Source organism: Callorhinus ursinus, unplaced genomic scaffold, assembly GCF_003265705.2.
Source record: "Callorhinus ursinus isolate GAN/ISIS: 27379988/994484 unplaced genomic scaffold, GSC_fseal_2.0 scaffold10, whole genome shotgun sequence".
Taxonomy (NCBI): domain Eukaryota; kingdom Metazoa; phylum Chordata; class Mammalia; order Carnivora; family Otariidae; genus Callorhinus; species Callorhinus ursinus.
Window position 1 is genome coordinate 33,442,969 of NW_027397072.1, and position 27,841 is coordinate 33,470,809.

Sequence of the window (27,841 nt, forward strand, 5' to 3'; positions counted from 1 at the left end):
CAGAAAGAAAGAAAGAAAGAAAGAAAGAAAGAGAAAGAAAGAAAGAAAGAAAGAAAGAAAGAAAGAAAGAAAGAAAGAAAGAAAGAAAGAAAGAAAGAAAGAAAGAAAAGAAAGAAAGAAAGAAAATATCTTCCCACTTCACTATTTAGTATAAAATCTGCTCAGGCTTTACCAAGACGGTGGCTGTGCCCTGCTAACTGTGAAAAAAATGGGACAAGAGCAGGAGGTGCAATGAATTAAGGGCTGCTCAAGGGGGTACAGGATTCATCCCTAGAGATGAATAAGTCAAAACCATCCCTAGAGAACAAGCACTAATTCACAAAGTGCAAAACAAAATATTGACCAGTGTTATTAGAAATCTTGTAAATTTTCTTCAGAAATACAAGAGGCAATCTGGTAGAGAGGGGCAAGCACATGAGCTTTCTTTAAAAAAAGTAGATCAGCTCTTTTATTTATTTATTTAATTTAATACAAAACTCTTAACATGAGATCTACCCTCTTAACAGATAGTGCTAATGATAGGCACAATGTTGTACAGTAGCTCTCTAGAACTAATTCATTTTGCATTACTGAAACTTTATACCTGTTGATTTGGACCCCCTCCCCCTTTCCTCCCACTCCCTGGCAACCACCATTCCGCTTTCTGCTTCTAGGAGTGACTATTTTAGGTATCTCATATAAGTAGAATCATTAGGTGTTTGTTCTTCTGTAACTAGCTTAAAGGGGCATATACTCAGATTAATTTAAATACCTTCGTGACTATTTAAAATCCCATTAAAGAAAATCAATGTTCATTGAGTCTTTCATTCAGTTTGATAACCATCCTGTCTATTTAGTGAAATGGTCCATACTTTCAGGTTTACCAAGATACTACTCCATCCTAAAAAACACCACATTTTTCTCTCCGGTTATGGCTTCTGTCCTTCAAAAGCAACTGCAAATATTTTGCCCAAAATTAAGACTTCTCCTACAGCATCCACCATGTCTTCATAATGATGTATGTACTTATCAAAACATGAGTTATCTCATCATCTCCCATTTTAGAGTATAAGGAGTAGATTTCTTCTGTTCCCTTCATAATAACTGGCCCAGTACTGGGCACAAATCAGTTAGCTTATTAAGCATGTGCAGAGTGCTTGATATATAAATTCTTTTCTAGCCTTAACCAAGTGAAGTAATCATCCCCCAATGGAATGGCCTTGAATGATGATACAGAAAAGAATCCATAATTTAAACACTTCAGTGTGTCTGAACTATGACATCTCCTCATTTGCTAAGATAAAACTTCTTTACCTAACTATATTATAACCCTAAACTCTAATTAGCAGTGGAAAAATGAGATTACAACAGTAAACATGGCAATTTGGTTGACATAGTAAACAACCCTGCTGCACATAATCAATTTAGGCTCCTGGCAATACTGAAGGGGAAGTCAAAATATTTTTTGGCTTTTACCCTGTCTTATGTCTGTAATAGTTCTGCACTCATGAAAACATATGCATTTATAAAAACACTTCTTGTAGTTATAATTTAGATTTGCAGATGATACTACATGTGATTTGGATCTAAGAAGAGATCAATATTCCAGTCTGAAAAGATAATCCACCAAAGCAAAAACCCATTAAAATCCTAAAATCATTTCATCTAAATTTTTTACATTAGCTTATTACCTAAGAAAGTTTTATGTCAATATAAAATCATGGTTCCATCATTTTAATAGGTTAAATGTAGCAAATAAAATTCTTCTTCCATAAAGTAAATCTTGAGTATGTTGGATTCATATACGTACTAATGGCCTTTCTTATCTAACATTATTTTCTGTAGTACTTTTCATCGTTTCTGATTCCCCCAAAGACACAAAATTATTCTTCTGTTCTGACCACTAAAAGTTTTCTTACTATTTTTGTTTCATCTCTTTTTCTCTTTGTCTTTTTCTTTCTTTCTTTCTTTTTTTTTTTTTACAGTTGGCTGCTTTCTTGTATTACACATTTGTCCTACTCTCTGAACTGAATTGCTCTCTCATAAAGCTAGGTCTTTGCTCCCTGGAATCCTATTCAGCAAGAACAAAATACTGGTAATATAAGTAGCAAAAACAAAGTATTTCTTTTCCCTGGAGTATAATAATAATAATTCCATAGAACCTATATAATACTGAAATTTTATTTCTTTTCTCTTTCTTTCTCCAGAAAAAGCAATATAAATATTTAGTGTCAAACAACTATATTTGTTGGGATGTCTTGCATATCATATTTCCTAAAGTTAATGAAGTCACAATCATACTTGAAAACATAATAGTTGTGGAAACAAAATTAATTTTGGACAGATCCATTTATTAATAAATTATGTTGTAGCTAGGAGCCCCCAGGAAACTGATTTGCTGAGCAATATATTCCATGCATTTTCCAACCTGCATACCTCATCTTTCAACTCTGTATTTTAAATAGGTAATAGTAAATGCTCATGACCTTTTGAGTCCTCCTCCAAAAGTATTACTATTGGGTTATAACTAAGTAATTGAATTTGATTTGTATCTACATTAGTTAATTAACCTAATTATTTTCCAGAACAGTCAAGCGCATGTTAGACCCTGGAAGACCAAACAACATTTTATAATAATCATTACCACTAAACTAGCATCATTAAAAAACAACCATTAGTAGCCCTTCAAATTTGTGGATATCACCTACCAAACCACAAATCAAATTAACATGTTCTTCATTTATTTTTTATTAGCTGTTAACATTAGGCAGAATTCCCTGTTGAAAGTCAAGATTAGCTGGCATGGGCTTAGTATTTGTCACTGATTGAGTTTATACAAAAGCACATGCTAATTGTTAATTATATCGATTAATGTGTTTTGCATTATGATTTTAAAATGTCTTGCCAACAATATACTTTATTTAAGACGACAAGCACCACTTATCACTTATCAGTATCTGTCTCAGATAGAGATTTTGATCTTAAAAAAGGTCAAGTTGAAATAATTCAACTCATTTATATAAAAATGTGAATGAATAGGCAAAGATATGGTTAATTATAAATTTAAATGACTTCTACAAAAATAAGATCAGGAATAAATAAGATTAGGAATCTATCTTGTTCTTGAAACCAAAGAATCAATAAAGCTGACTGCCTCTTGATCTCCATCCCTGATTACACTGGACCCAAGGTAGAAATATCTACCTTCCTTAATGGCTTTTTAAAATAGGTAAGATTTAAATCCAGGCTTTTCCAAGCATCTCTTTGTGGTCTCTGGAAAGAATCATAAATTCTGGCTTTGTGCACAACATTAAACAACAACAAAGAAGATTTTAATAGTTAATAAAGTTCAGTGGCATCAACAGTCCTCTCTATATATTGTAGGTTTTTAAGAAAGTCACCTCTCAAGATTAACTACGTAATTGGATGAGACATAAATTCATTTTTCAAGAAAAACTGGGTTGAAGTCCACATGGTTCAGCTTCACTGCCTGATGACAGACTCTGTCGCTTGGGTCTGACTGTGGGGACCTGGCATTAGAAACAACTTCCAGAGGAAGAATGATCCATGAAGAAGAAGGAGGAGGAGAAGAAGAAAAACAAGGGACCTTTGATAATATCATGTTTTTCTAGAAACATTATGTTGTAATCCTCGGTGCCTAGCTGAAGGCTAAGTCCCAGTCACCTACACAAATTTATTTAAGCAACAGATGTAGTAAGCATCTACAAAGCTTGTCAGCACTCTATAAGGTCAGGATGAAGACTCTTTAAAATTAAAATTCTAGAAAAAAGAAAAAAATGGAGGGCTGTAATTTTATTCCACTGATAAATAAAATGTTTGACATCTATAAAATTTCGTATTTTAACTTAGTGAATAAAATATAGTAAGAGTTTTATTAAACTAGGAACTAGTGATTGATCTAGAATACTCCTAAGAACACACACATACACACAGATGGCATGCCAATAATTCTACCCATTCTTACCAATCTTCACAAGATATTTAAATTTCTGAAGCTGGAATTTGGCAATATTCCTTCCTTAGCAAGAATTAAATCAATTTAATGGCATAGGGTGAATGTTTTAAATGGAGCTTGGCAGAATAAATTATTCCATCAAATCACTGTCAGTCTTTTTTTTTTTTTCCTTCTTCTTCCTCTTCTATACTGTATCCAAAAAAAGGTTATTTATTTACAGTTTGGTAATGTCCTGGACAGCAGAACAGATAAGGAAAGACTGCCTCTCAAATAAACAAGTACAGAGCCATTATTCTTAACAAAAAGCAAGACCAAATTTTCAGGAGAAAACACCCTAAGTAAAATGAATACACAAACAAGACAAAACACCCATTTGGTCACATTTAAGTGCTACCCTTGTGAGTTCATTTAATAATATTCAATACTCCTTTAGTAACATGCAATATACTTTTACATGGATTACAAGTGCTATCTAATACAACAGGGTTCAATAACTGAAAGGATTAGAAAATGTAATGAGAAAGAATTCCTAACAAAGGAATAAAGTTTATGAGCTAACATGGTCAGGATCCCATTCAATGCAAGTCCTCTGGGAAAATCCTTCCTTAAGTATGCAGGATATTCATTTGCTTTTATATTATTATCTTTCAGTAAAATACATGTCCAACAAAACACACTTCAACACGTGGAACATTAACAATATAAGAACCAACATAAAATAGATATTCATCCAAAGTTACCCTCCACACATCTAAAGGTGGATATTATAATCTCTGCTTTGCTTGATTTCATCATGATATCACACTCAGTAATTGTTCATCTCTATAATACAACATCAAAGAGAGGTAAAGAGGAAGGTCTCTGCAGGAAAATCTCTTCCCTCTGCCCATTTCCTCCCCGGCTCGCTCCACCCTCCACGTTCAGCAGGAGAAATTTCATTTTGGAGAGAATGTACTTGGCATTTGACATATCACATAACATTTACTCAAGAGTTAACCATTTTTAGAACAAACTGTGTTATATGTACTTTTTTCTTTCCTGGAAATTTTTAAGTTGCCAAAGATTCGACCAACATAATCATTCATTTGAATGTCCTTTGCTGTACTACAGATATCATAAATAATATCCTTCCTTCCTTCCTTCCTTCTTTCCTTCCTTCCTTCCTCTTCTCCCTCCTTCCTTCCTTCCAGTTTGGACACTGCTCATTGAGTCAGCTTTCTGGTTTGCATTTGGTGAGTGTAATGCCCCCTCCCAGGCAAGGAAGAAGGAATAGCTCTGAATAGCAGCTGTCATGGCAGAATCATCGCACAACCAGGCACTTGGTGTTACAACACTGGCAAGTGTCACTGTAAAGTGCCAATAGGAAGAGTAAACTGTTCCCAGTTCTTTTCTTTGACCTGTTCCCTGTCAACTACGATGCTTGGACAGAATCTTATTCTCTCCCCGTTACTGTATCAGTAGGGTAAAAGGGTTTACTTAACCACGGAAGATAAAAATAGACTGGATTTCCATAACAACTATATGACTTTTCCCACTTTGGGATAAGACTAAAAAAAGCAGGGCTGGTCATCAAGTCATAATTAAGCATTAGCATGTAAGCAGAAACATTATCTTAGATTGTCACAAAAACAGCATCAGATAAAAGCAGCAAAAAAATGTTCCAGGCCGGCCTTGGTAACCAGGAAATTCTTTTCAAAGGTGTTTCCTTTTTGAGCTTTCCCAATTTGTACTCAGTAATAAAGTTGGGGACCTAATGTGATGTTCTAAATGTTCGCTTTCAATAAATAAATAAATAAATAAATAAATAAATATTCCCTTTCTGTGTGTATATTATGTGATTCAAAATAGAATACAAATTTTCCAACCCATCATAAGCGGTTTGATAAACTGTGTCACAGAACTCATTTTATCATAATTGCTATAATGTACTTAAAATACGCAAAAGCACGGAAGTGAAAAATAAAACCAAATTAAGATCTCTGTATGGAGCATATTGATAAGTGTGGCACAGCAGGGATAGTTTTAAAGCGGTCTTGTATAGCAAATATTCCATTCTTTGTATACCATTTAGTTTAAAAAAAAAAAAAATCGCACCCACTCTCCCATCCACCAAGGCACTCGACCCCACACGTATGTATAAAAAAAGAACTTACACAATTTCATCGTTCTGGAATTCGAGCTCTCCACAAGTGTCCTCGAAGTCCTCCCCTCCACCTCTGGCAGTCCCTTCGATGGTTTTATAGGGAACGATAACATTTCCTCGAGCTCCAGATGTTCTCAGTACCTTCACCTCCATAATGCCAATGCTCTCACTCACGTGAGTCACGGGCTCCTCAAAGGTAAAGATGCCTGCATGGTCGTCATCAAAAATGGTCACAGTGGCGGTGGAAGGAGATCCGAGGCAAGCGAGTGTAGAAACATGATTGGCTTCCAGGATGCCATCTTCTGAGGCTTCCGAAGATACTTTAACATTGCTCAAATGCACTAGGAAATTTTCATCCTCCTCAAAGATATCGTCATCGATGATGCCAACTCTGATTTCCTTCTGGGTCTCACCAGGCTTGAAGACCACAGTTCCTTCGGTAAATTCATAATCAGACCCAGCATTGGCCGTGCCATCCTCTGTTCTGAAGTCAACAAACACAGTGTTAGTCAAATCACCACCTCTGCGGATAATGGTCAGGGCGACGGTACCACAGTTCTCCAGACACTGATAGGTCCCTTGTTCAAAGAAGATCTTACTCACAGGGTCATTTTCAGCCACTTCAGTGTTGACCTCATGCATGCTGACAGCCTTCCTCGCCTGGTCGGCTGCATGCCTCTTTAAAATGTTGCCAGCTCCAGTCATCAGGCGAGTAGCTTGGATGCGGTAAAATGCTCGACTTTTTTGCTGCTGACTTAGGACTTGGTAGTTAGCTAGTTCTATTAATTGCTCGATTTCTTTCTCTGGATGTTTTTGCTTGAGCTCCTTCAGAATCCGAGCCATTTCTCGCCTAGCCTCTTCATCATCTTGGTCCCTCTCATCGACCTCCAGAACCAGAGCGCCATCTAAGAAATTGTCAACATGGGAATTGATCACTTTCCCATCCATTTCAATTTCGGTCTTGGAAGATGGTCTATCTCCTTCATGCTCGATAATCATTCCCCTCTGCTTGCCAGCCCGATACCTCTTGTAGACATACTTGTAAAACAGAAGCCTCCTATCTGCTACCCAGGCGAACACGACACAGATGGGAAAGAAGAAGAAGGTAAGCAAACCTTCCCAGACCTCCACAACCCCAGGAGAGATGACAGACAAAATAATGTAAAGCCAGGTATAGGCAAAGATGCTCCAGGCTGCTGTCACAAAGAACACACGCAAATGCTTAATCTTCCTTGTCTCTCCATCTGGGACCACATAAACACAAAGCGCGATAATGATGAACATATTGAACGCAGCACTTCCCACGATGGTGCTAGGACCCAAGTCTCCTGCAGTGAAGTTATGGCCACACACTTCAATTACTGAAAGGAGAATCTCTGGAGCAGAAGAACCCAGGGCCATCAAGGTCAGGTTGGAAACGGTCTCATTCCAGATCCTCACAGTGGTCTTGGTGGTCTCTCCATTGGGTTTCTTTATGGTTATTTCTTTTTCTTGAGATGTGATGACTTCTATAGAGGACATGAACCGGTCGGCAATGATAGAGACTCCAAGAAACATGTAGACCATGGCCACAAAATACACAGTAGCTCTAGCAATTTTGTCTCCAAAGGAAGGGTCTTGGGGCTCCCAAATGGGTAAAATCACCCCTTTCTTACAGTAATACGAGCCAGTACACTCGCCGGTTTCATTGCCTTCTCCTTCCATTTCTGTCTCAGCACTTACAAGGTCCACGTGGGAAAATAAGAGAGCCACAATGGCTAACAGATGACATCCCATCGAAAAGGTAGGTGAGAGTCTTAACGGCAGCATGTTGTACAACGGTAGACTTCCAAGTGTCCCAACCTACTGGTAAAAATAAGATGGAGGGAGGGTGGGGGGAAAAAAATCACATCATCAGAGCCAGATCCAAAACATGACCAGTTACTGATTTTTATTGCTTTTACCAATGATTTGTTTATATTTGACTACCATAACACCTATAGTGAATCATTATTCTAAGTATCCATCAGCGATTAAGCAATCCTTTGTACAATTTATAACTCAATCTCTCCGCATGTGGATTTTCTACCTGTAGTCTCCATTCACTGAGCAATGTACACAATTGACTTACTGGAAATGAAAAGTTCAATTATAGCCTTGCCTTGTTGAATACATAGTTATGCATGCTAAGAGCCAATGGGGAGGGGGGAACCTTTTGATGCATTAAATAATTTTCTCCTTGTTGCTAATGCAGATTTTCTTTTAAATTTTGTTTAGTACAATCACCTTCCAGAAACTGTTTCATTACCAAAATCACCTTATTAAGATTGATGCTTTAAAGTTCAGACTCTAAAAACTTAACCAGTACAAGGCCTCTTGATGATCTTAAATTCTGGAGCAGACCTTCTACCTCATTTTTTGAAATCATGTCCTATTGCTCCAAACTTACTTGGGAACACAGAGATACCTTCAAGCTTTCTTACAAAGTCAATGGTAGTTGTACTTGAGGGGGAAAAAATATTCTGTAATGCAATCTTTCCGCACACAAAGTACAGTTTTTAAAAGCATATTTTGTTTTTAAAGATTTTATGTATTTATTTGACAGAGAGAGAGCACAAGTAGGCAGAGTGGCAGGCAGAGGGAGAGGGAGAAGCAGACTCTCCACTGAGCAGGGAGCCGGATGCGGGTCTCGATCCCAGGACCCTGGGATCATGACCTGAGCCAAAGGCAGCCGCTTAACCGGCTGAGCCACCCAGGCGACCCTAAAAGCATTTTATGATGAGAGCACATTTCCTCCTAATTTTCAGCAAGCCCAGTGCTCCTGATATGTTAGCAGCTGGGCATCTGGATCTTGAAGCACAGCTCCTCACATCTGGGGACAGATCTCTCTTTAGAATCTGCAGGCTGTCCACAGCAGGAAAGGGAGATAACCAGGCCTGGGTTTAGTTGTGTGTTAAGACTCCTGTCTGGCAGGCTGTGAAATCAGCTTTACCAGCCATAAAATGTTCCTTCTCGGTGTTGATGTCATCCTTTCCATGGTCATTCTAAAACACATATTAGTTCTTCAGAGGGTTCAAGTGACCAAAAAATACAGGAGCAATAATTCCATCTAAATTAGCTTGTGTGGCAGAACAGCAGTGACCACAAAGTATACATATGATGAAGGGCTGGAGGCAATTAGAGATAGAGCAACAGAGTCACTGAGCCGCACAAAGCTTGGTAAACAAAGCCAAGTGGCGACTGAAAAACCATGGTCTGAATTCACCCACCAGCTCAGGCAAAACGCCACCCCGCCCATACATCACTTCTGCCTCTAAGGCTTGAAAGGTGCTGACAGAGAGGAGGGTCTGCTCCAAGTCAGGGTAACTCTGGCCTGGAAGGCCAGTTCGGACATCAGATAAAGTGGTGGCAAGAAGGGGGTCCTAAGTCAGAACATAGCCTTGTGGCCTGATAAAAAGTTCACAGTGGAGCTAGACTGGAGCCTTCCATAGCCTGGGGTGGTCTGAGAGCCACCCACACACTCACCTACGTTTGCTGCTCATGGCATGCAGTGGAAATTCACTAGGGCCCGGGAAGAACCCCCTGGCCCAGTACATTCTGGCAGACCCTCAAAGAGCCCACCATTTGCCTAAAGCCCCTTTTAGCTCATCACTATGGGTAGATAAGCTCTGACATTTTTCCCAGATGAACACACAGCAGAGGGTTGTGATGGCACAATTACATTCTGCATAAAAGGCTGAAAAATAGAAAAGGCGTATTTCCAAAATATGCAAGATTCATGGTCAGTGAGTCTACTTATTCAGTCACTACAGGGCTTGGGTGGGATCACCACCTAAAACAAGGCAACAGTGAAGCAACCTACAAGAGTAGCGGAAGGTCTAGCTCTAAATCCATCATGCAGCCATTTATTCCATAAATATTTATGAGTGCCGCCTAACTATGTGTTTTAGAATCACTTGCTAGGCTCTCTTCTAGGTCCTAAGAGTTCATTAGAGAATTAAAAACCAAAAAAACCACAAAAAAACACAAAGTCTCTGTCCTTGCAGACCTTCTATTCCATCAGGGAGGAAATAAACAAATAAATGTAAATGTCAGATGCTAGAAAGTGCTGGAGGGGTAGGGGCGGAAGCAGTGTTAATTAGGACAGGGAGTCTGCCTGCATGAGTGTGTGTGTGAGTGTGTGTGTGTGTGTGTGTGTACACACATGGCATGCAGGATTTTATACTGGATGGTTAAGGAAGGCCTCTCCGATAAGGCGACATTGGAGCAAAATCCTGAAGGAAGTAAGAGACCAAGCCTCGTGGATATCTACAGGAAGAGAATTCCAAGCAAATGCCAAGACCCTGTGGGATTTCTCTTTGCATCATCTAGGAAACACAGAGGAACCAGTGTGATGAGAGGGCCATGAGCCAGGGGAACAGGGCTCCGGAGCTGGGAACACACTGGAGATGGATTATGAGGGGCATGGAGGCCACCATAAGGCACTGGCTTCGATTGTGAAAGAGATGGGGCTCGCAGGGAGGTTCTGATCAGAAGTGTGGTATCAGCTGCTTTTCCTATTAAATACATCTTTCTGCTGGTTCCGTGAAGAATAGAGTATAGGGGTAAGGGAGGAAACAAGAAGACCCGTTTTTGCCTTTTATAAAAAAAAATCCGAATTATAAATGATCCTGATGCCTGGCAGGTATAAAAAAACAATACAGTAGAGATCTCAAATTTAGAAGAGGAGAAAGAAACAATTTGTAGTGACCCTTTGGAAGATTTACAACTTCAAATGTCTTGGGAACCTGTGAGAATCAGAAAGGTTAAGTATTTGCTCCCAGGGAATAGGGAAAAGAGAGAGTAAACACAGAACAGAGATTCCAACCTGTGCCTGTCTCTAGGACTGATATAATCAACCACTTCCTTCAAATTCCTGCCAAATCTCATCCTTCCATTTTCACATTTCAGCCAAAATGAGCTTCCTGAAGTACAGATCTGACTCTCTTACTCCCCCTTAAAGCTTTTCATGGGTTGCCTCTTGCCCTAAAACCAAACCCAATCCCCTCAATAGGCTGTTCAGACCTTTTAGGATCTAGCCTCTGAGTTCTAGAATATGGAAATTATTTCCATTCCCTGACCACGACAACACTTTCTTACCTCCAGGGCTTTGAGGATTGTGTTTCCTGTGCCCCCAACTATTTTGTTTCTTAGAAGCAAATGTCAAAATCTCACAACAATGAATCATGGTCAGTTGCCCAAGAGAGTAACAGTAGGTTTAATTCATAAACATGATAGCAGACACTATGCTAAATTCTTTATATGTAGTATTATACCTAATACTTAACACTAGCCAGCATTGCTATTTTACACAGCTCCTGGTGTTGTCATTTCCATTACGGCCCATGAGAATGGCACCACCTGGAGTTGTGCAATGCACAGTGCCCTAACAATGACCCTATGCAGTAGATATTATTAGCCCATTTCGGAGATGGGATCACTGAGGCTCAGACAGGTTAAGTGCTTGTTGGAAGTCAGACAGACAGGAAACTCCTGAACTAAGATCCAAACGCTGATCTGTCGCTAAGACTGATATTATTAACTGCCCTATAAGGTCATCCCTGATAGTGTATGAAGTCATCTCAGAGAGTATTGGATTTGGGCTCGGACTGGCCTATTGGCAAACCTCTTGGTTTCCATGCAGGGTAAGGAGGGCCTCAGTAGCAAAAGTCCCATGGAAGGTTTCCAACAGCCTGGCTTTTATCTTATGGATTAGAGACTCCAACAGACAGGCATCGACAGCTGTGATGTAACGTGTGGGCTGGCATGCTCCTAGAGACAGCTGCCCTTCACCTGCCAGGTTTTTAGCAATTACCTGGCCACCTTTTCCTGCACACATTCTCAGGAAAATCTCTTAGGTCAGCCAAAAAAAAAAGCCCTCCCCCAACCCGCATCTCGCAGTTGCTCTTGGCCAAAAGGGTACAGATGTCTAAGAGTGGATGCATCTATAAAAATTCCGATCAGAGAAAAAGGAAGGGGCTTTCTGAGGTTAAGTCCAAAACATCACAATTATATTCAAAAGGTGGTAGAATTATAATTTGTGAAATCAGTGGACACAAAACACTAATACAGGTTTTAGGCAATGCAGCAACTGGAAAGAATTCTCTGGACTTCAGTTTCTTTCTTTATTAAATTAATACCAAATTCAAATGTTTGGGAGGAGGGGGGGACAGATATCATCTAAACGAAATGGCCTTCTTCATTCTTTCCTTTCAGGATCTTTTCTCCATCATCAGATTCAAGCAGATCTACCTGACCCTCCCCACTGTCTCCTCAACTGTGTATTTCCATAAAAATTCAGCAGGAAATAAAGGCTGTTACTATGTTGTTCTGCTGCCTGGCTTTTTTTATATTCTGCCCTGGTCTCCTGAACTCTGTAAGGGTAGGCTGGTTTTCACGGTGCTTTCAGATCAACTCTTACGTCCTCAGCCAGTTCTTGCTTAGGAATAGCCGTTGTGTCATCCAAATGAGGCTTCAGCACCATAGCAAGAAGACCCAGATGGTCTTCTGCTCACTACTTATTTTGAATCCAACAGACAACCCCAGCACCTATAGGGTACAGATGTGAAAGGCACATAAGGAAGGACGGGGAAAAGAGATCCAACTGAAAAAGCCCAGACACCAGGATGGAAGGGAGAGGGCAGAGGAAGAGGCCATGCACCTGCAACACAGATTTTTGGCAAACTGCCTTTGTAAAGCATGAGGAAGAGCCCTCCCCACCCCCCGCGGAGGCCTGAAGTGTCATCAGGCAGCAGAGCAATGGGTTCCTTGTGGGAAGCTGGAGCCAGGGTTGACCACCAAGTAGGACCTGGCTCGGAGAGAAGAAATACGCTTGGCATTCCCGCCAGCCCCAGGCGCAAGGCGACCGAATCTCATTCTATTGATTGTCAGCTGGGGTGATTCAAAGGAACTCCTTGACTCTCCCTCATCAGGACCTGGAATTCCCTTCTATGTAATTCTTGCTGACTGAAAGCATCAAAGCAAAGCCATTAATTTGTTTCTAAGGCAACATTAAAGCAACCCTAAGTTCTTATCCACTACCGAGACAAGCACTTTCGAATGCTTTTAGACAAAGAGATGATGCCAGAGGACGACTTTCCTTACCTGACCATCCATCTAGGGTGCGAATTACTGGTCTGGCCAACAGACTGTGACCCCGTGTTACAATGGAGCTCTCTTCCCACAAGGACTCTCTGCTGTTACTTTCTTTTTATTTTCAAAGAAGAGAATTTCCTCTTTGTTGCTTAATAAATTGGGACAGGTCCTCTAGAGTCCAGGCAGCGAGAGGTCATTTAAGGGGCTCTCGCCGTCTGGTTGAACGTATGAGACTCCAGTCAGGATCCTGTGCCATGGCAGGAAACACTCACCTCATTCATCAAAGGAAGACATGGGGTGGTGGTCAGGCAATGCGGCCAAAAACAGAGAGATGAATTTAGGATTTTAAATAATGAAGAACCTATTGAAAAGTCATGAGATGTAATCCATGGCCCTTTACCCTACTTTGTTTTTGTGTGTAGAACTTCTTCCTCTTTATGTGCTAATATAATTTATCTCATGGTTCTGTTTATTGCCTTTCTCTCTCTGATAGATGTAAACTCCGTATAGGAGGAGATTTCTGTCTCTGTCTCTTTTGTTCATTGATGGATCCCCAGTTCCTGGAGCAGAATCTGGCACATAAATGATACATAGCACCTGCTTATTGAATGAATAAAATAATTCTCATCAGGTCATGTGCTGACTCACCAAATCTCTGAAGGTGAATCAGAATCTGGGAGCTGGGACTAGGCATTTGCATTTAAAAATGTGCCCTGCGTGAAGCAGACACCCCTTAAAATGAGCAGATGCCAGTATCACACTGAAAAGCCAATGGCAGTATTAAATGGAGGAGAGGAAATGTGATTCAGGCTTATGGGCAGAGAACCTCAGGCTGGAAAAACTGACCTCCAGCATAGAGAATGGGGCTCTGACATTTCCCCCAGCAACCTGGGGGCGGGTCCTCCTCCATGAGCCCTAGCTTGCTGATTTCTTTTGGAATGCCAAGTTCATCTGCTCTGTTGAGAGGGTCGGGATATTTCGGACATCCTCAACAAAGCATATCTTCTCCTTCCAGTGCAATAAGAAGACATCTGGTCAAGCACCCACCAAAAATGAGCTCCATTATAGAAGCCTCATAAAAGTGAAAGTGCATCACGAATTTAAATTTATCAACTCTGCATACCGGCATGGAAATAGGAGTAAGAGAAAGAAAGCTGGGGAATAAAGAGAGTCTTTCAATAGTAAATAAGTAGAGAGGAATTCAAAGGGAAGCTGCTCTGCTAATCTTGGGCCAGGACTGTCCTCAGATTAATTTTGCCAGTGCCAAGGACAGAGTAAGGGCCCCACTTACGGTCATAAATTGGCATTTATGACAATAATGACTGAAACCATTGACTGAGCACTTGCTTTGTCCCAGGTGCTTCACTGACTGCTTTGCATTCACCGTCCCTAACCTTTCTAACAATACCGGAAGGAGGTATTATTGTTCTCATTTTAGAAATGAGAAAAATAAATGGTTCATAAAAGTAAACTGACTGACACTGTACAAACAGAAGGGAACTAGGATTTTGATCCAGGCACTTCGCGTTAATTATGCCATCGTGCTTTCCACAATGGCAGCATCTTTTTATTTGTTTTCGCTACCTAGGTGAACAATACTGTTCTCTGGTAGCAGAGAGCTCCCTACTTAGATACTTAGTGCAGAGTAACCTTTCCATGCTGCCCTGCTTTCCCCCTGAATAAATGCATGTCATTTGCACTACCTTCTCAAGAGCCTTCATGTTTGCCTCTCCTGTCTCATGCCTCCCCACCCACTGAGCAAGGGTTTTGTAAGCACTCCTCTTCGTCACTGTAGCAAGGGAAAGATGATCCATTTGGGGGATCATCAGCTAAAAACTGAGGTCTGAAGTCACTCCAAAGTCGTGTAATAATCTCAAGGTTTTTCCATTTGGTCAGGAGAAAAGAAAATAGAGAAAGGAATCCTAGCAGTGGGTAAGCAAAATTAAAATAAAAGATGGGTGGAGTTGGGGAGAATGATACTGAATTTTAGCATAACAAGTGAATACTTTGCTCTAATAACAATAAATCAGTATTTTTTTTTTTTTTCAAGAATTTCAGCAGAGCTCACAAATCTGCTGTCTTGGGGTCAAGACTTTTTTTTTTTTTTTTTTAATTTTAAACCAGTAAGTAATTCAAAGTGACAGGAAAACAACACATTCGTTCATGGTTGTGTCTGCCAAGCTTTCTTAGCCAGATACTGTGTTAAAAAGATGAATAAGATAATATCCTCCAAGAAGCTCCCATTCTAGTGGGGTATTACAAAAGCCAAGGTGTGAGTCTCCTTTCTGCTACAGAACTCTTTCATTTCTAGAGAACCCCAGAAAAGGGGAGACTTTCCGGGCATTCAGAGAGTGAGATCATGGGTACACCTTGACACACTCGAAGTGGACCACCTCATTCCCAGGTTAACGCACCTGAGCTCTTGGGTTAACACAACCAGGTTTCTAGAAACCTCAGACCGCTCAGCCTATAGTTCTACCACCCAGGGTTTTCAAGTGTCATGAACTCCCGGAGTGAGGGCCTTGGATCACCTTGTCTGTACTCTGTGCCTCTTTCAGGAGCCTTGTGACGGACAATAATAACCATTTCAGATAATAATTTGTTCACCATCCACTGTGAAGAGAAAGAGCCACCTTTCTTTGATGTCTGACCTTACACACCGGGAACTAAAAAATGAGGTCACATGCATGCATTTATATCTGGGTCACCAAAAAAGATTTACTACCTAAAAATATTTTCCACACTAGCTTGTGGACATTTAACCTTAAGAAACGTGTGTGTGTTTTTCTGAGTGAAGGACAGCCGTCTCTCTATTTCTACTTCTAGAAAGTGAACCGGTCATTTATTCATCAAGCATTCATTGAGTGGCGTCTGTGCGCAAAGCACCAAACCAAACGCTGAGGGGCTTACAAAGGTAATTGCACCTGTGCCTGATGAACCGACAGTGTTCAAGCAACTCAACTAGTTACTCAAATGGCCATGAGTACTAGGAAGGATGTGGAGGATTCCCTAGAAGGAGAGGATTGGAAGGATAATGAAAGCTGGAGAGAGTGAGAGCACATCCCAGAAGGAAGGCATGATGTGCGTAAAGGCGTAGAGCGCTGCTTCTTCAACTTAAGTTCACCTAAGCATCACCTGGGAAATTCATTAATATGCAGATAGCTGGGTGCTGCCATCAGATGTACAGTAGCTCTAAAGAGGAAACCCAAATTTGAACTTTAATAAGCACCCCAGCTGATTTGATATAGGCAGTCTTGGCACCGCCCCTTAGGGGCACTGGCATAAAGGGCAGAACTGGGTAGAGAGAAGAAGGGGCATGGGGCATCTTTAGCAAATACAGACTGCAGAGCACCGAGACAAGATGCTTGACCAAAGGTAGTGCCTAAAAATTAGAAGATAGTGTTTCTTGCCATATCAGTAAAACGTCAATGTGAAATAATATATCAGAAGGGCTTTCCTTCTCACAGATTGGGACTCCAGACAGCATCAAAATATGGAGGCCCTTGGTGAGTTGGGGGGAGACAGGAGGGCGGACGATGGAGAAGAATGAACCCTAATGGGAGATCACAGGGGCCCCGAAAAGAGGAGGTTAAAGCATTGGGAGTAACTTACACCTACTTCATAACTTTGCCAAGGGCTAGCTCTGCCCTCTTTAAATAGAAACAGCTAAGGACTGCTAGGACCCTACATCAATACGTGACAAAGACCCAGGATAAATGGAAGTCTCTGGAGACCTTCTATCCAGGTTCCATGCACAATTCCTGAATAAAGTAGACAGTATGTAGAAACATAAACCCCAAACCTGAATCCTTGGGTGGTGAGGAAAATTGTGCTCTTTAAATCATAGGGTCTTTATGGGGTATCACCACTCCCTTTGTTCACCTCAACTCAAGGGTAAATCTTTGTGGTCACTTTCTGCATTCTAGTCTGTCTCTTGGGACTAGAGATATTTAATACAGAATCTAATTTCAAGCTACATGATAGGAACATCCAGAATGCCTTTTAAAAAAAAAAATCTTTCTTAACAAGGAAAATGCTGGTTATGTGAGCAGAAGCTGGTGAATTTCATCAGTTTTTTCCCTGAGTCATTAAGCTTCATCTTCAAGTAGATTACTTTTCAGGAGATGGAACCCTATCAACTTGAAGTTTGTAAGTCTTTTAAATTTTCCTGCATAGTGTCAAATCACAGTCTTTGAAAGAATAAGATGCTCTTGAAAAAAGCAGAAGGAAGAAAAAAATATTTTTTTTAGATTCAAGTTAATAGATGCTCATGTAATGGTGACCCTTCATCAGTATTCTGTACAACAATTTTCTAAAGTTTCTGACAATATACACAGTGACATGGCCCTAAGACCAGGTATATATGTACATAGAACAAATAAATTTTTTAAATGGAAGCAGCTTAGAAAGGAACTGGCCAAACTTTAGTATTTATAGGAATAATTGAGTAGCTTATAGGAAAACATGAAATTTTTATACAAATCCCTGAGCACAGTTTATGAAACATAGTTTCTCCACTAGATAAAGCATCTAATGAAGATGCCCTTTACACCAATCCCATATACCTATATTCGAAGGATATTTGAAGAATCCACCTTCTCTGGAAGAGTTGAGAAAAAAAGTCAGTGGAGGAAGAAATGCCAATCATTTAATTATTTCATTAGCAAGTGAAGACAGTAACTTCTGCCTTTTAAGCAAGGACTGCTTTCATCAATATCAATGACTTACGTGAGAACACTCAGTCACTCATTCATTCAACAAACCCTGAATGTCTATTACGTGCCTGGAGTGGGAGAGACAGGGGGCTAGAGCCATGAAGTAAACAGATACAATCTCTCCCCTCCTGGAATGTATTAGGTAGCTGGGAAGACAAAGGACAGACGTTAATTTAAGTTATTTCCAAAAGAAACATCATTATCAACTCGGCTAAATGTTGTAAAGGCAAGAACACTGTCCTCCAAGACTAAGTAATGGAGGACCTGACCTACTAGGGTATCAGGGAAGGTTTTTCCTGAAGAAATAACATGTGAGCTGAAAATAAAGATAGTCAGCAAAAAGGCAGGCCAAAGATTGTTGGAGGGCCAGGTCTTGGGTTAAACTTTTTGCAATTCACCTTCTCTGTAATGGGGTTACTCACAGACCTACCTTCTTGGATATGCTGTGGGGGGGGAGTGAGACCATGTTCAGAAAGTACTTAAAGCGGGGGATGGGGAAGCGGTGCACAGGGTGGGCGGGCACCTGGGTGGCTCAGTTGGTTAAGCAGCCGACTCTTGACTTCAGCTCAGATCATGACCTCAGGATTCTGGGATTGAGCCCCACACGCGGCTCCTTGCTCAGTGGGGAGTCTGCCTGAGATTCTCTCTCTCCCTCTCTCTCTGACCCTCCCCCTTCTCTCTCTCTCTTTTTCTGGAATAAATAAATCTCTTTTTAAAAAAAGAACACACTCAAAGTGGCTTCTGTTATTTTTTTGAGACTTGCCCCTCTGAGGTCACAATCACATAATTGCCGTTAATCTCATTCTACCACGGTGCTGGGGGCAATGTGGTGGACAGAGGATCATTGGTCCGGGGTCCAAAAGAAATGAGTGCTGGTCTCAGCTCTCAAGTACCAGTCCTGTGGCCTTGGACAAGGCATTTTCCCTTTCTCAACCTGATCTGTAAAACTGGGGAATTTTGGTAACAATAGGAATACCTAATACCCTAATCCCTCAATTTGGCATTCAAGGTCATCATCCATAATACAGCATGTGTCTACGTTCCCAGGTTACTGTCCCTAGTAATCAACTGAGCTACTAAATAAAAATTACCCAAATATGTACCATGTTTTCCTTTCTCATGCTTTTCTATCTGCCCGCCATGATCCATCTTAAATGTCCAATTTCCCTTCATAAAACTGCTTTTACTGCTAGGAAAGCCCCTGAAAGCCACCTAACTCTGCCTCTTACCCCCCTTTTCCCAACACAAAAACTCAGACCATGATAACTTTAAAGACTTTTTCAAAGGCACACATCTCCGATTTGACAGAGTTAGGCTCTAAAACCAGGTCTCAGTTTCTAGGCCACCTCTCTTTGCACGACACCAACCCCAACTGCTGGGATTCTTCAAGCTCACTGATACTGCCTTTGTGTCTCTCACAGTCTAGCTGTGTGTCAGGAGGTGGTGAACTAGGGCCAACAGGTCAAATGTAGCCCGCCACTTAGTTTTCTAAGGCCCATTTCATTAATTTTTTTTTTTACTTTGTTAAATAATTGAAACAATGAAAAAAAACAACGTTTAGTGATGTGAAAATTATACGGTGTTCAAATTTCAGTGTCAATAAATAATGTTTTACGGCACACAGCATGTCCATTCACTTAAGGATTGTCAATGGGTGTGACAGCTATGACAAGTAATGGTCACGGATCCTGTGGTCCACGAAGCCAAAAGTGTTTACTATGTGGCCCTTTGAAAAACAGGTTTGTGACCTCTGGTATATGTCATGATATGTGTCCTTATCTTCCTCCTCTGTGTGGCAAACTCCCACAGTTAGCATGTTCATATGAAGGCACGCAGGCAGGGACAGAGACTCTCTCACTATTCATCTCAAGAAATAAGAACAAATCCTTATTGAGGACTCACGTGCCAGAAACTGTTCCAAATGTTTTACAAGTATTAATGTATTATTCCTCAAAAAAAAAAACCCACATGGCTTTTTACTATTGTCATTCCCATTTAATAGATGAGCAGAATGAGGCCCAGAGAAGTGAAGTACCCAGCACGATCTTAAACATGCCATTTGTTGGATCCAAATAAATATTATGACTGTCATGATATGCCTGTTGACTTCAGAGAACTGTAGCCTGGGTATTCCAGGGTCCCTCACTTTGTTAATCAATACCCTCAACCTAGAAGCCAAAGTCACCATTCTCTTTCCACCTTGGGGAACCATTAGGAGACATCCAGGGACTCCTGAGGCCAGAAAACACAGATGCATTCCTGGAGGCCTTCCACTTGTCAGACAAAAAAGGAAGATGTGACTTTGGTGACATGACCTCAGAACCCTAGATCTGAATTCAACTATCTCCTATTTCACTCTCAAAAGTCATTTATTTTCATGTGGCCTTCATTTGCTCATTTGTTTAGAAAGAACTATTTGATTTCTGCTGTTCCTTCCAGAGCTAGCTGTGGTTCCAAGCAGCAAGAGCACGGAGAAGGAGAAGCTCTTAGAAGGGGCTGCTGACAGGTGCAGGGCCAGGAGGAGAGAGGAGAGAGGCAGTGACGCGCCACCAACTCTGCCCAGGACCAATTCACAAATTTCAGCTCTAGGGAGCTCACGTGCCCCAATATCTGGCAGGTAGGTTATTTTGGAAGAGTGACTTGGAACTTCTGAGAGACATATGATATATGACTTAGCACGTCTCCAGACTCTATCCTTTTGCCTCTGCCCAATGCTATTCACTTTGGGGGCCCTACCGTGGGTCTATGCAGGAAGTTTAGGTTTGCGGGCAAGGGGAAGCAGTCGGATTCTCTAAACTTGCTCTTGGAACTAGATGCTCTACCTCGAGCAGGGCAGAGCTGCAGCAGGCCCTGGGTCCTGTGCTTTATGGGGAAGTGGTAATGAGCAGGAGTTCAAGAATCTCAAGGGAGAAAGCACCAGAGCCATTCGGTGCCACAAAAAAAAAAAAAAAAAAAGGAAAATCACCTGTAATGGCCCAGAAAACATAACCATCAAATTTAAGGGAGGAAGGGGATGGCAGGTGGTCTGTCCTTTGCCTGACCTCTCAGACTGTTACAGTATCTCTCTTTAAAGGCCATGCTGGAAATTCACCCTGAATTTTGGCTTCACTTGTAAAATGCGTGTGAGCAGTGGCGTATGTTATCCTTTGTTCCAGATCCACGGTTCCCATGGCATGGTTCTGACTGGGACACACAGCTGATCTGAAAAGCCCTAATGTTGCCCCAGGGTTGTCCTTGTCATAAATTAGCTGGGGCTGGTTTACAGGCTTCAAAAATAGCTAGGCTTCATTTATTTTTTTTTTAAAGATTTATTTATTTATTTGAGAGAGAGCAAGCGCCTGTGTGTGCGTGGGCAGCAGGGAGTGGCGGGGAGGGGCAGAGGAGAGTCTCAAGCTGAATATGATCACGGAGCCCCATGTGGGGTTGGCCGCGGGGCTGCATCTAACAACCCTAAGATCATCACCTGAGCCGAAACCAAGAATCGGGTGCTTAACTGACTGCGCCACCCAGGCACCCTGGCTTTATTTATTTTAGAAGCCCTTTTCACTCTTGGAAAATAAACTGAAATGCCTCCTCCCCCATGAAGCCTCTTCCAATATTCTCTTCTTCCTTCCAACTCTGCAGCATTTTGCTCATTAGACAGTTGTAGCAATATTTCCCAGTTGGTTCAGCATTTAGGTGTTCTAGACCATGACAACCTTAAGAAGAGAGAACATGGCACAAAGAACATGGCTTTTGAACAGCATCAAAAACTCGTACTATCACCTATTAACCCTCAGGTAAGTTATTTAACAGAGCCATAGTCTTCATTTTTATATCATGATAAGGATGCTTCCTTGCAGGGCACTTATAAGCATTAAATGAGAAAACACATTCCGAGTGCTTAGATTGGCCCTGGGCATACAATGGGCACTCAGCAAATGTCAAATAACTCCTCTTCATCATCTGCATTCTCTGAAAAGCCCAGGGCAGTGCCTTGCATACAGTGAGTGCTCAATAAATATCACAGTTGGTTTGTAGTAAATTGCTGAATCACCCTCTTGTCTGTCTGACTTCATCTCACGTTAGATTCCATGAAGAAATTATTAATTATTCTGACTTCACATGTAATGACATCCACTGAGTGATTATGTTTTAGGTCTTTTTTTAAAATTAAGATGAATTCTAATATTTAAATTTATTTTTCTATCTCTATTATATATGCAAGAAACCATTTGTCTGAACTGGTATTGCATGTGTATTTTATAGGTTACTGGTATGAATATTCCAAAACAGCATATAGTAGAAGCCATTCAAGATTTTAAAGATATCATTTCTCACTGGGGAACATAATTTGCCCATTCTCAGAAGAATTCAAAAGGCTACATTTTCCAGAAAGGATCAAATTTTTGATAGCTTTGCTGCCCCAGAAGTAAAATTTCAGTGTGGGAGTGCATCGCTGTCTCTGTCTGGCTACTCTCTACTCCCTCCGTCAGCGGCCCCATTGCTGGGCACGCAGGTCCTCACACTTCCCCACCAGAAGGAGCCTCTGAGGGCACAAACTGGGCACCAACCCAGTTTCAAAAACTACTTTCACTTCCTCTGTACCTTCCTGTGTTCCAGGCCCTCAGGACTTTTCTGTCAGCTGACCTGATAAACCAATACAAGTTAGCAGACAAACAAATGACAGTGGTCTATAAGAATTAAAGGTAGCTCTGGGCGCCTGGGTGGCTCAGTTGGTTAAGCGACTGCCTTCGGCTCAGGTCATGATCCTGGAGTCCCGAGATCGAGTCCCACATCGGGCTCCCCGCTCAGCAGGGAGTCTGCTTCTCCCTCTGACCCTCTTCCCTCTCGTGCTCTCTATCTCTCATTCTCTCTCTCTCAAGTAAATAAATAAAATCTTTTAAAAAAAAAAAGAATTAAAGGTAGCTCTTTCCTAAGTGATGTCATTGCATTTTATTAGGGATCTACTAGATAGAATTACTGTATTCCAATTAATGTCTAATAGTGAGAATTTCTGATCTTATGTTGGTGGATGGATAAATGCTTCCACCCCAAGGATGTTTTGCACCGCCCACCTCCAGATCACTTTACACGTGGCTGCCTATAATGCACTGGCCCTTGACCACAAACACATTTCCTTCACTTCAGCTGCCAGTCAGGACTTTTCTCCTTCCACACGTCCTCCTCCTCCTCCTCCTGAAATTGGCTAGACAGTTTCAGATAAAGAGAAAATGTGATTCTCTTGAACCTTTGTCTCTCTTGTTCTGTACTACACTCTCTTGGCTAGGCAGATCAAAGGACTATCACAGAGTGGATATAAAACACTTAGAGTTCAATAAGAGTCGTCAGCAAGGAGAGTCTACACAAAACACTTGAGGCAGCAAGGGCTGCAAGCAACTGTCTCCCCAGTTGAGTCAACACACTGGAAGAAGGCACCCGATCTCCTCATTTGTATTCTGACCTGCTCTTGATGAAAACATGCCAGTGAGAGTAGCTTACCCTAGAAGTCTCCAGTTCAGAAGATAGGTTGTTTGATTTACAAACTTCACTGAGAACCTAATTATTGATTAGTTTAAGTCTTCAAAATATGTGTTGTAGGAAATATATTTTGTGGTGTGTGTGTGTGTGTGTGTGTGTGTGCACGCATGAGAGCCTAAGGAGGGAGGGAGGGCGGCAGTAAAAGAGAGAGAGAGATGGAGACACAGACCCAGACACACAGGGAAAGAGGTATCTTTTGGAAGAGAAAGAAAGAAAACTGAAAATCATCTCACTGCATTTAATGAGGCCCCACCGGACTAGCTCTGAGTCCAAATCAAAATCTCAGAGGCCAACTCTGAAAGCTCACATTTCCTGAATCTATTCCAACCCAATGGGTCACAAAGCATCTGACATTTACTTCCACTAAATCTCAAGTATGTCTCCAGGGGATAGACAGCCCTTTGTTCAGAGAGAAAACTTGAAATGGCTAGTTCATCAACCCACTGGCTTGGTTAGCCACAAGTATTACTGAAATTAGAACCCAAGTGATAGGCAGCTAAGGGAGCTGTGAGCGATGTTCTGTGATTCTGAAATCTAGGGAAAGTCAGGGAGAATATTTGCCACAAGAGGGAGCAGGAGAATTTGATCAGATGGGAGACTATCTGGTAGAGGTTATGATGAGGGGTCTAAGTATGAGGTATGGACAATATTGGAAGATGTTTTGGCAAGAGACATCTATCCCTTATAAGAAAAAAAGTGTGGGGGGATGAAAGGAACAGGAAGAAGAGAGGGATTGCAACACGTTGATTCCTAAATTCTCAGCAAATGTAAAGCAACAATTTAATTTTTGGTTAGAAGCAACATACATTCACCCTGCAAAAATACAAAACATGCAAGATAGGTGCTCTACCACCCTCTTTTAATCATATATTTCTTTTTCCAGATTTAATTTCTATTTCAGCCCGGACCTTGGTTATTTCCATGCTGATGGGGTAGACCACTTGCTACTAACCTCCATGCTATGCTCTCTCTACCTGAAGGTGTTATGGAGAAAGGGCTCCTTTCACTGTATTGCAACACAAAAATCAGATGGCAAAGTCCTATAATGCACTTACTTTGGGAGAAACACATCCATGACCTAAATGAATGCTTTAACTTGCTTTAAAGCAGGAATGTAACCTCATTGGATCTGCAGAGCTTTTATCATCATTTATTTTTTTTTCAAAGAAACGGATTAAATACTGATAGGGAAGAAACCGTGCATTTACTTTGCAAGATAAATAAAAGTCTATTTTTGTCTGATAAAAAACATGTTAAATATAGCTTGCTAACAAAATGCTGAAGCTCTCTTGGAATTTTTTTTTTCAAAACATAGTAAGCTTGAAAGAGCAATTAATGTAAATCCTGCATACAGTCCTGACTATACTTCATCTTCCTTTTGTAATTTTATTTGGAGTAAAAGCACTGCTATCACTTCTCTTCCCCTTCATGGTCAACAAAATGGTTAGCTAGCTCTTAATCTTAATCCAAAATGATATAGCAGAAACCATTCAATAGTAATGATAAAATAGAAAGACTAGAAAGACAGATGGATAAATAGGTAGGTAGATGGGTAGATGGACAGATTGATAGATAGATATAAAGCACAGCCTTCATATTCTTTTAATTCATTACTCTCCTCTTCCAGCCCTGTGAAGCTTTCAGGACAGAGTAAATGAAGTCGGATTGTCATGGACACTTGCATCCTTTGCAACCCTGCACAGCTCAATAGTCAATAATGGTTTACCTCTATCCAGTTCTTTAATTCCCTAGTAATTAATCATTCCATATTTAATACAAGACAACAGCCATTTTAGGGAGGAAAAAAAAATCAGGGCTCTTTTTTTAGTAGGTGGGAGAAATCTTAGCAAAATAGCCCTCAGAATCAAATGGAATTCTTCAAACAGGCAGGATTTGTAAAATGAAAACCATTTAAGAAAACACATCCTGCTTCTTGATCAAGTAAGTGGGTCTTCCCCCACCTTCTCACTCACAAGGCCCCAAAGATAGAGCTAGCTCTCCTTTCCTTCCTCCTTTCACACCAGCCTAAGCAGCCAATTAAGCAAGTTTAGCAAACCCATAGAGCTAAATCCAAGTAACACAGGATTTGAAAGAGGAACCTAACAGCCTTCACCCCTATTCTGGTTTTGCTTTATCTGAAATGAATGAAACATCTAGATACATTTCTATCCTCCTTTCTCGACTTGCTGCAGGAGTAGCTTTGAGAGAGAGAGAGAGAGAGAACATGCAAGTGCGTGCATGTGTGTGTTTATGGGGGGGGCATGGGTGGGAGGCATACTTGCAGAATCCCCTCCTGGTTGCTCCCCATTTCCCCATTTCCCTTAGCAAATCTTCCCAAAGATGCTGGATTGTGGGTGCTCTAATTGCTCATATTTGGAGATACTCAGCCTATGCCTTTAACCAGATCTGATCAGAATCTCCACCTACTCTGCTAGCTCCTCCATGATCTGGATGCCAGTACTGTCTTTACCACATCTGTCATTTTTTAAAAAGCTTCTTCCACTACACCTCCTACTGATATCCTTTTTTCTCTTTTTAGTCTTTACACCTCCAGCAGGACAAAGTTTGTATTGTTATAGTCACAACCACTAGTGGCTGACTAGCAGGAGAGATACAGAGTGCCAGCAAGGGAGCCAGGCTGGGGGGGGGGGGTAAAGAGATAACCTAGTGCAAAGCATGACTTTCTTTCCGATGAATGCGGACACCACGCACTATTGCTCTCTTCAAAAAATGCTTTGTTAAATTTGATCACTCTGCTTTCAACCCAACCACTGCCACTTTGTCTGGAGAGGGAAATACAAATTGCCAGCCCCAGTCATTCATCAAATAGTCAACAGAATCCATGGGGAGGGGGGGTGTTAAAATCAAGGATGCACACACACTGTATTTTTAAAAGCATCCTCTGGGCAGATTTGGTTTCTTTAGCTGACCGTCCACCCATAAGACCTCCCTCTTCTTCATTAAGGAGGAGCCAAGAAGGATATCCTCACATCTCAGAACACAGACCATTTCCCCAAGAGCCAGCAAAGCTCCAGAGGCAGATAATGCAGCTGCAAAGTTCCCTTCGAATCTCGTGGGGGAGAGAGATGCCTGTGCGTGCAGAATCCCCAACGTGCACACCCCGGCATAGTGCCCAGAGACCCGGACCCTTCAGCCCACTCCCCGCCCCCCTCCCCGCTGTAATCCCCCCTTGCCTGTTCCTCCTGCCCCGGCCACAACTCCCTCCTCTCCGCAGTCGGTGGTGAAGGAGCACCCAGACCTGGCCGGAAAAAAGAGACTCGCGAGTGTGGCCTTGGGGAAGACCCCAAGGATTACCAGGAGGTGGGATGACCGCGGAGCAGAGCCCAGTGGGTGGGGACGCCTGGATCCCCAGCAGCGCTGCATTCCGGGTGGACTTAGCTCTTCGCGCCCTGAAGCCTCAGAGCCCAGCGCCGTGCAGGGTGCAGCATCTCTCCTTTAGCAGCCCTTTTTACCTCCGGCAGCCGGCACTGGCAGGCGGGCACACTCACGCCCAGACGCACCAGCCCGAGCAATTTCGCTCCCCGAGAAGCGCGGACACCCCAGAAAACGTGTAGGGACACACGCGCGCGCGCGCACACACACACACACACACACACACAATATTCAGCAGCCGGTCCTTCGCCCAAGCGGAGGGAAGTGTAGCCTTACGAACAAGAAATGGAAAATAGTTGGCGGTAGCTGACCAAATCCCTCCTGCTGCCCATTATAAGATCCTACCTGGTTTGGGGGAGTGTGGATGGATCCTTCCCCAGTTCCTCCACGCTAGCAGGCAATACGGCGCACTCCCTCCTTTTAAATAGCTCCCGACCGGGAAGAGGTCGCTCCCATCTTCTGGGGGGAAGCACAAAGCGGGCGGCGGCGCCGGGCAGGCTCCCGTGCAGCGCCGGCGCGAGCGGGAGCGGCGGCTGCGGGCAGCCGGTGCGCGCGGGCGGGAGGCAGGCGCGGAGGCCGGGAGGCTGGGAGGGCCGGGGCCCGGGCGGCGCGCGCGCTCCCCCTCCCTCCCGCGCACACTCGCCCGCCTGCCGCCCGCCCGCCGCCCGCAGCCTCGCACTCGCTCACACGCGCGCTCGGCCCCGCCGCCGCCGCCGCCGCCGCCTCCGCGGCCCGCCGAGTCCCGGCGCCCTCGGCGACCGCCCGGGAGGAGAGCCGGCGCGTTTCTGGAGCCCCGAGCGGGCGGGGAGCCTTTCCAGCCTCCCAGCCTCCCAGCCTCCGCCGCCGAGGTTTTTCGATTTGCTCCCGGCCCTGGGCCCCGCAGTGCGTTCTGGCCGCGCGCTAGCGCTCTCCGGGGCGGGCACCCAGCCCATCGATTACACGCGCAGACGGGAGCTGCAACTTTTCTTTTCAACCTTCCTCGCCTCTCCCACAGGCAGAACC

The 27,841-nt window shown here is 42.4% G+C and overlaps 1 protein-coding gene across 10 annotated transcripts in view; it reads right to left on the reverse strand.

The window, feature by feature from the left end:
* The window catches only part of SLC8A1 (solute carrier family 8 member A1), a 358,133-nt gene that overhangs the window by 277,126 nt on the left and 53,166 nt on the right, over nt 1-27,841 (reverse strand). For 3 of the 10 annotated variants that reach the window (XM_073897339.1, XM_073897338.1, XM_073897337.1), the window contains exon 1: nt 6,109-6,344. In XM_073897339.1, the coding sequence (XP_073753440.1) occupies nt 6,109-6,211 (103 nt within the window). In that variant the 5' untranslated portion in view covers nt 6,212-6,344. Of the gene's footprint in view, nt 1-6,108; nt 7,944-26,761; nt 27,021-27,184; nt 27,327-27,841 lie in introns of those variants that run through there. The other 7 variants (XM_073897334.1, XM_073897333.1, XM_025868122.2 and 4 more) reach the window with 7 other exon arrangements.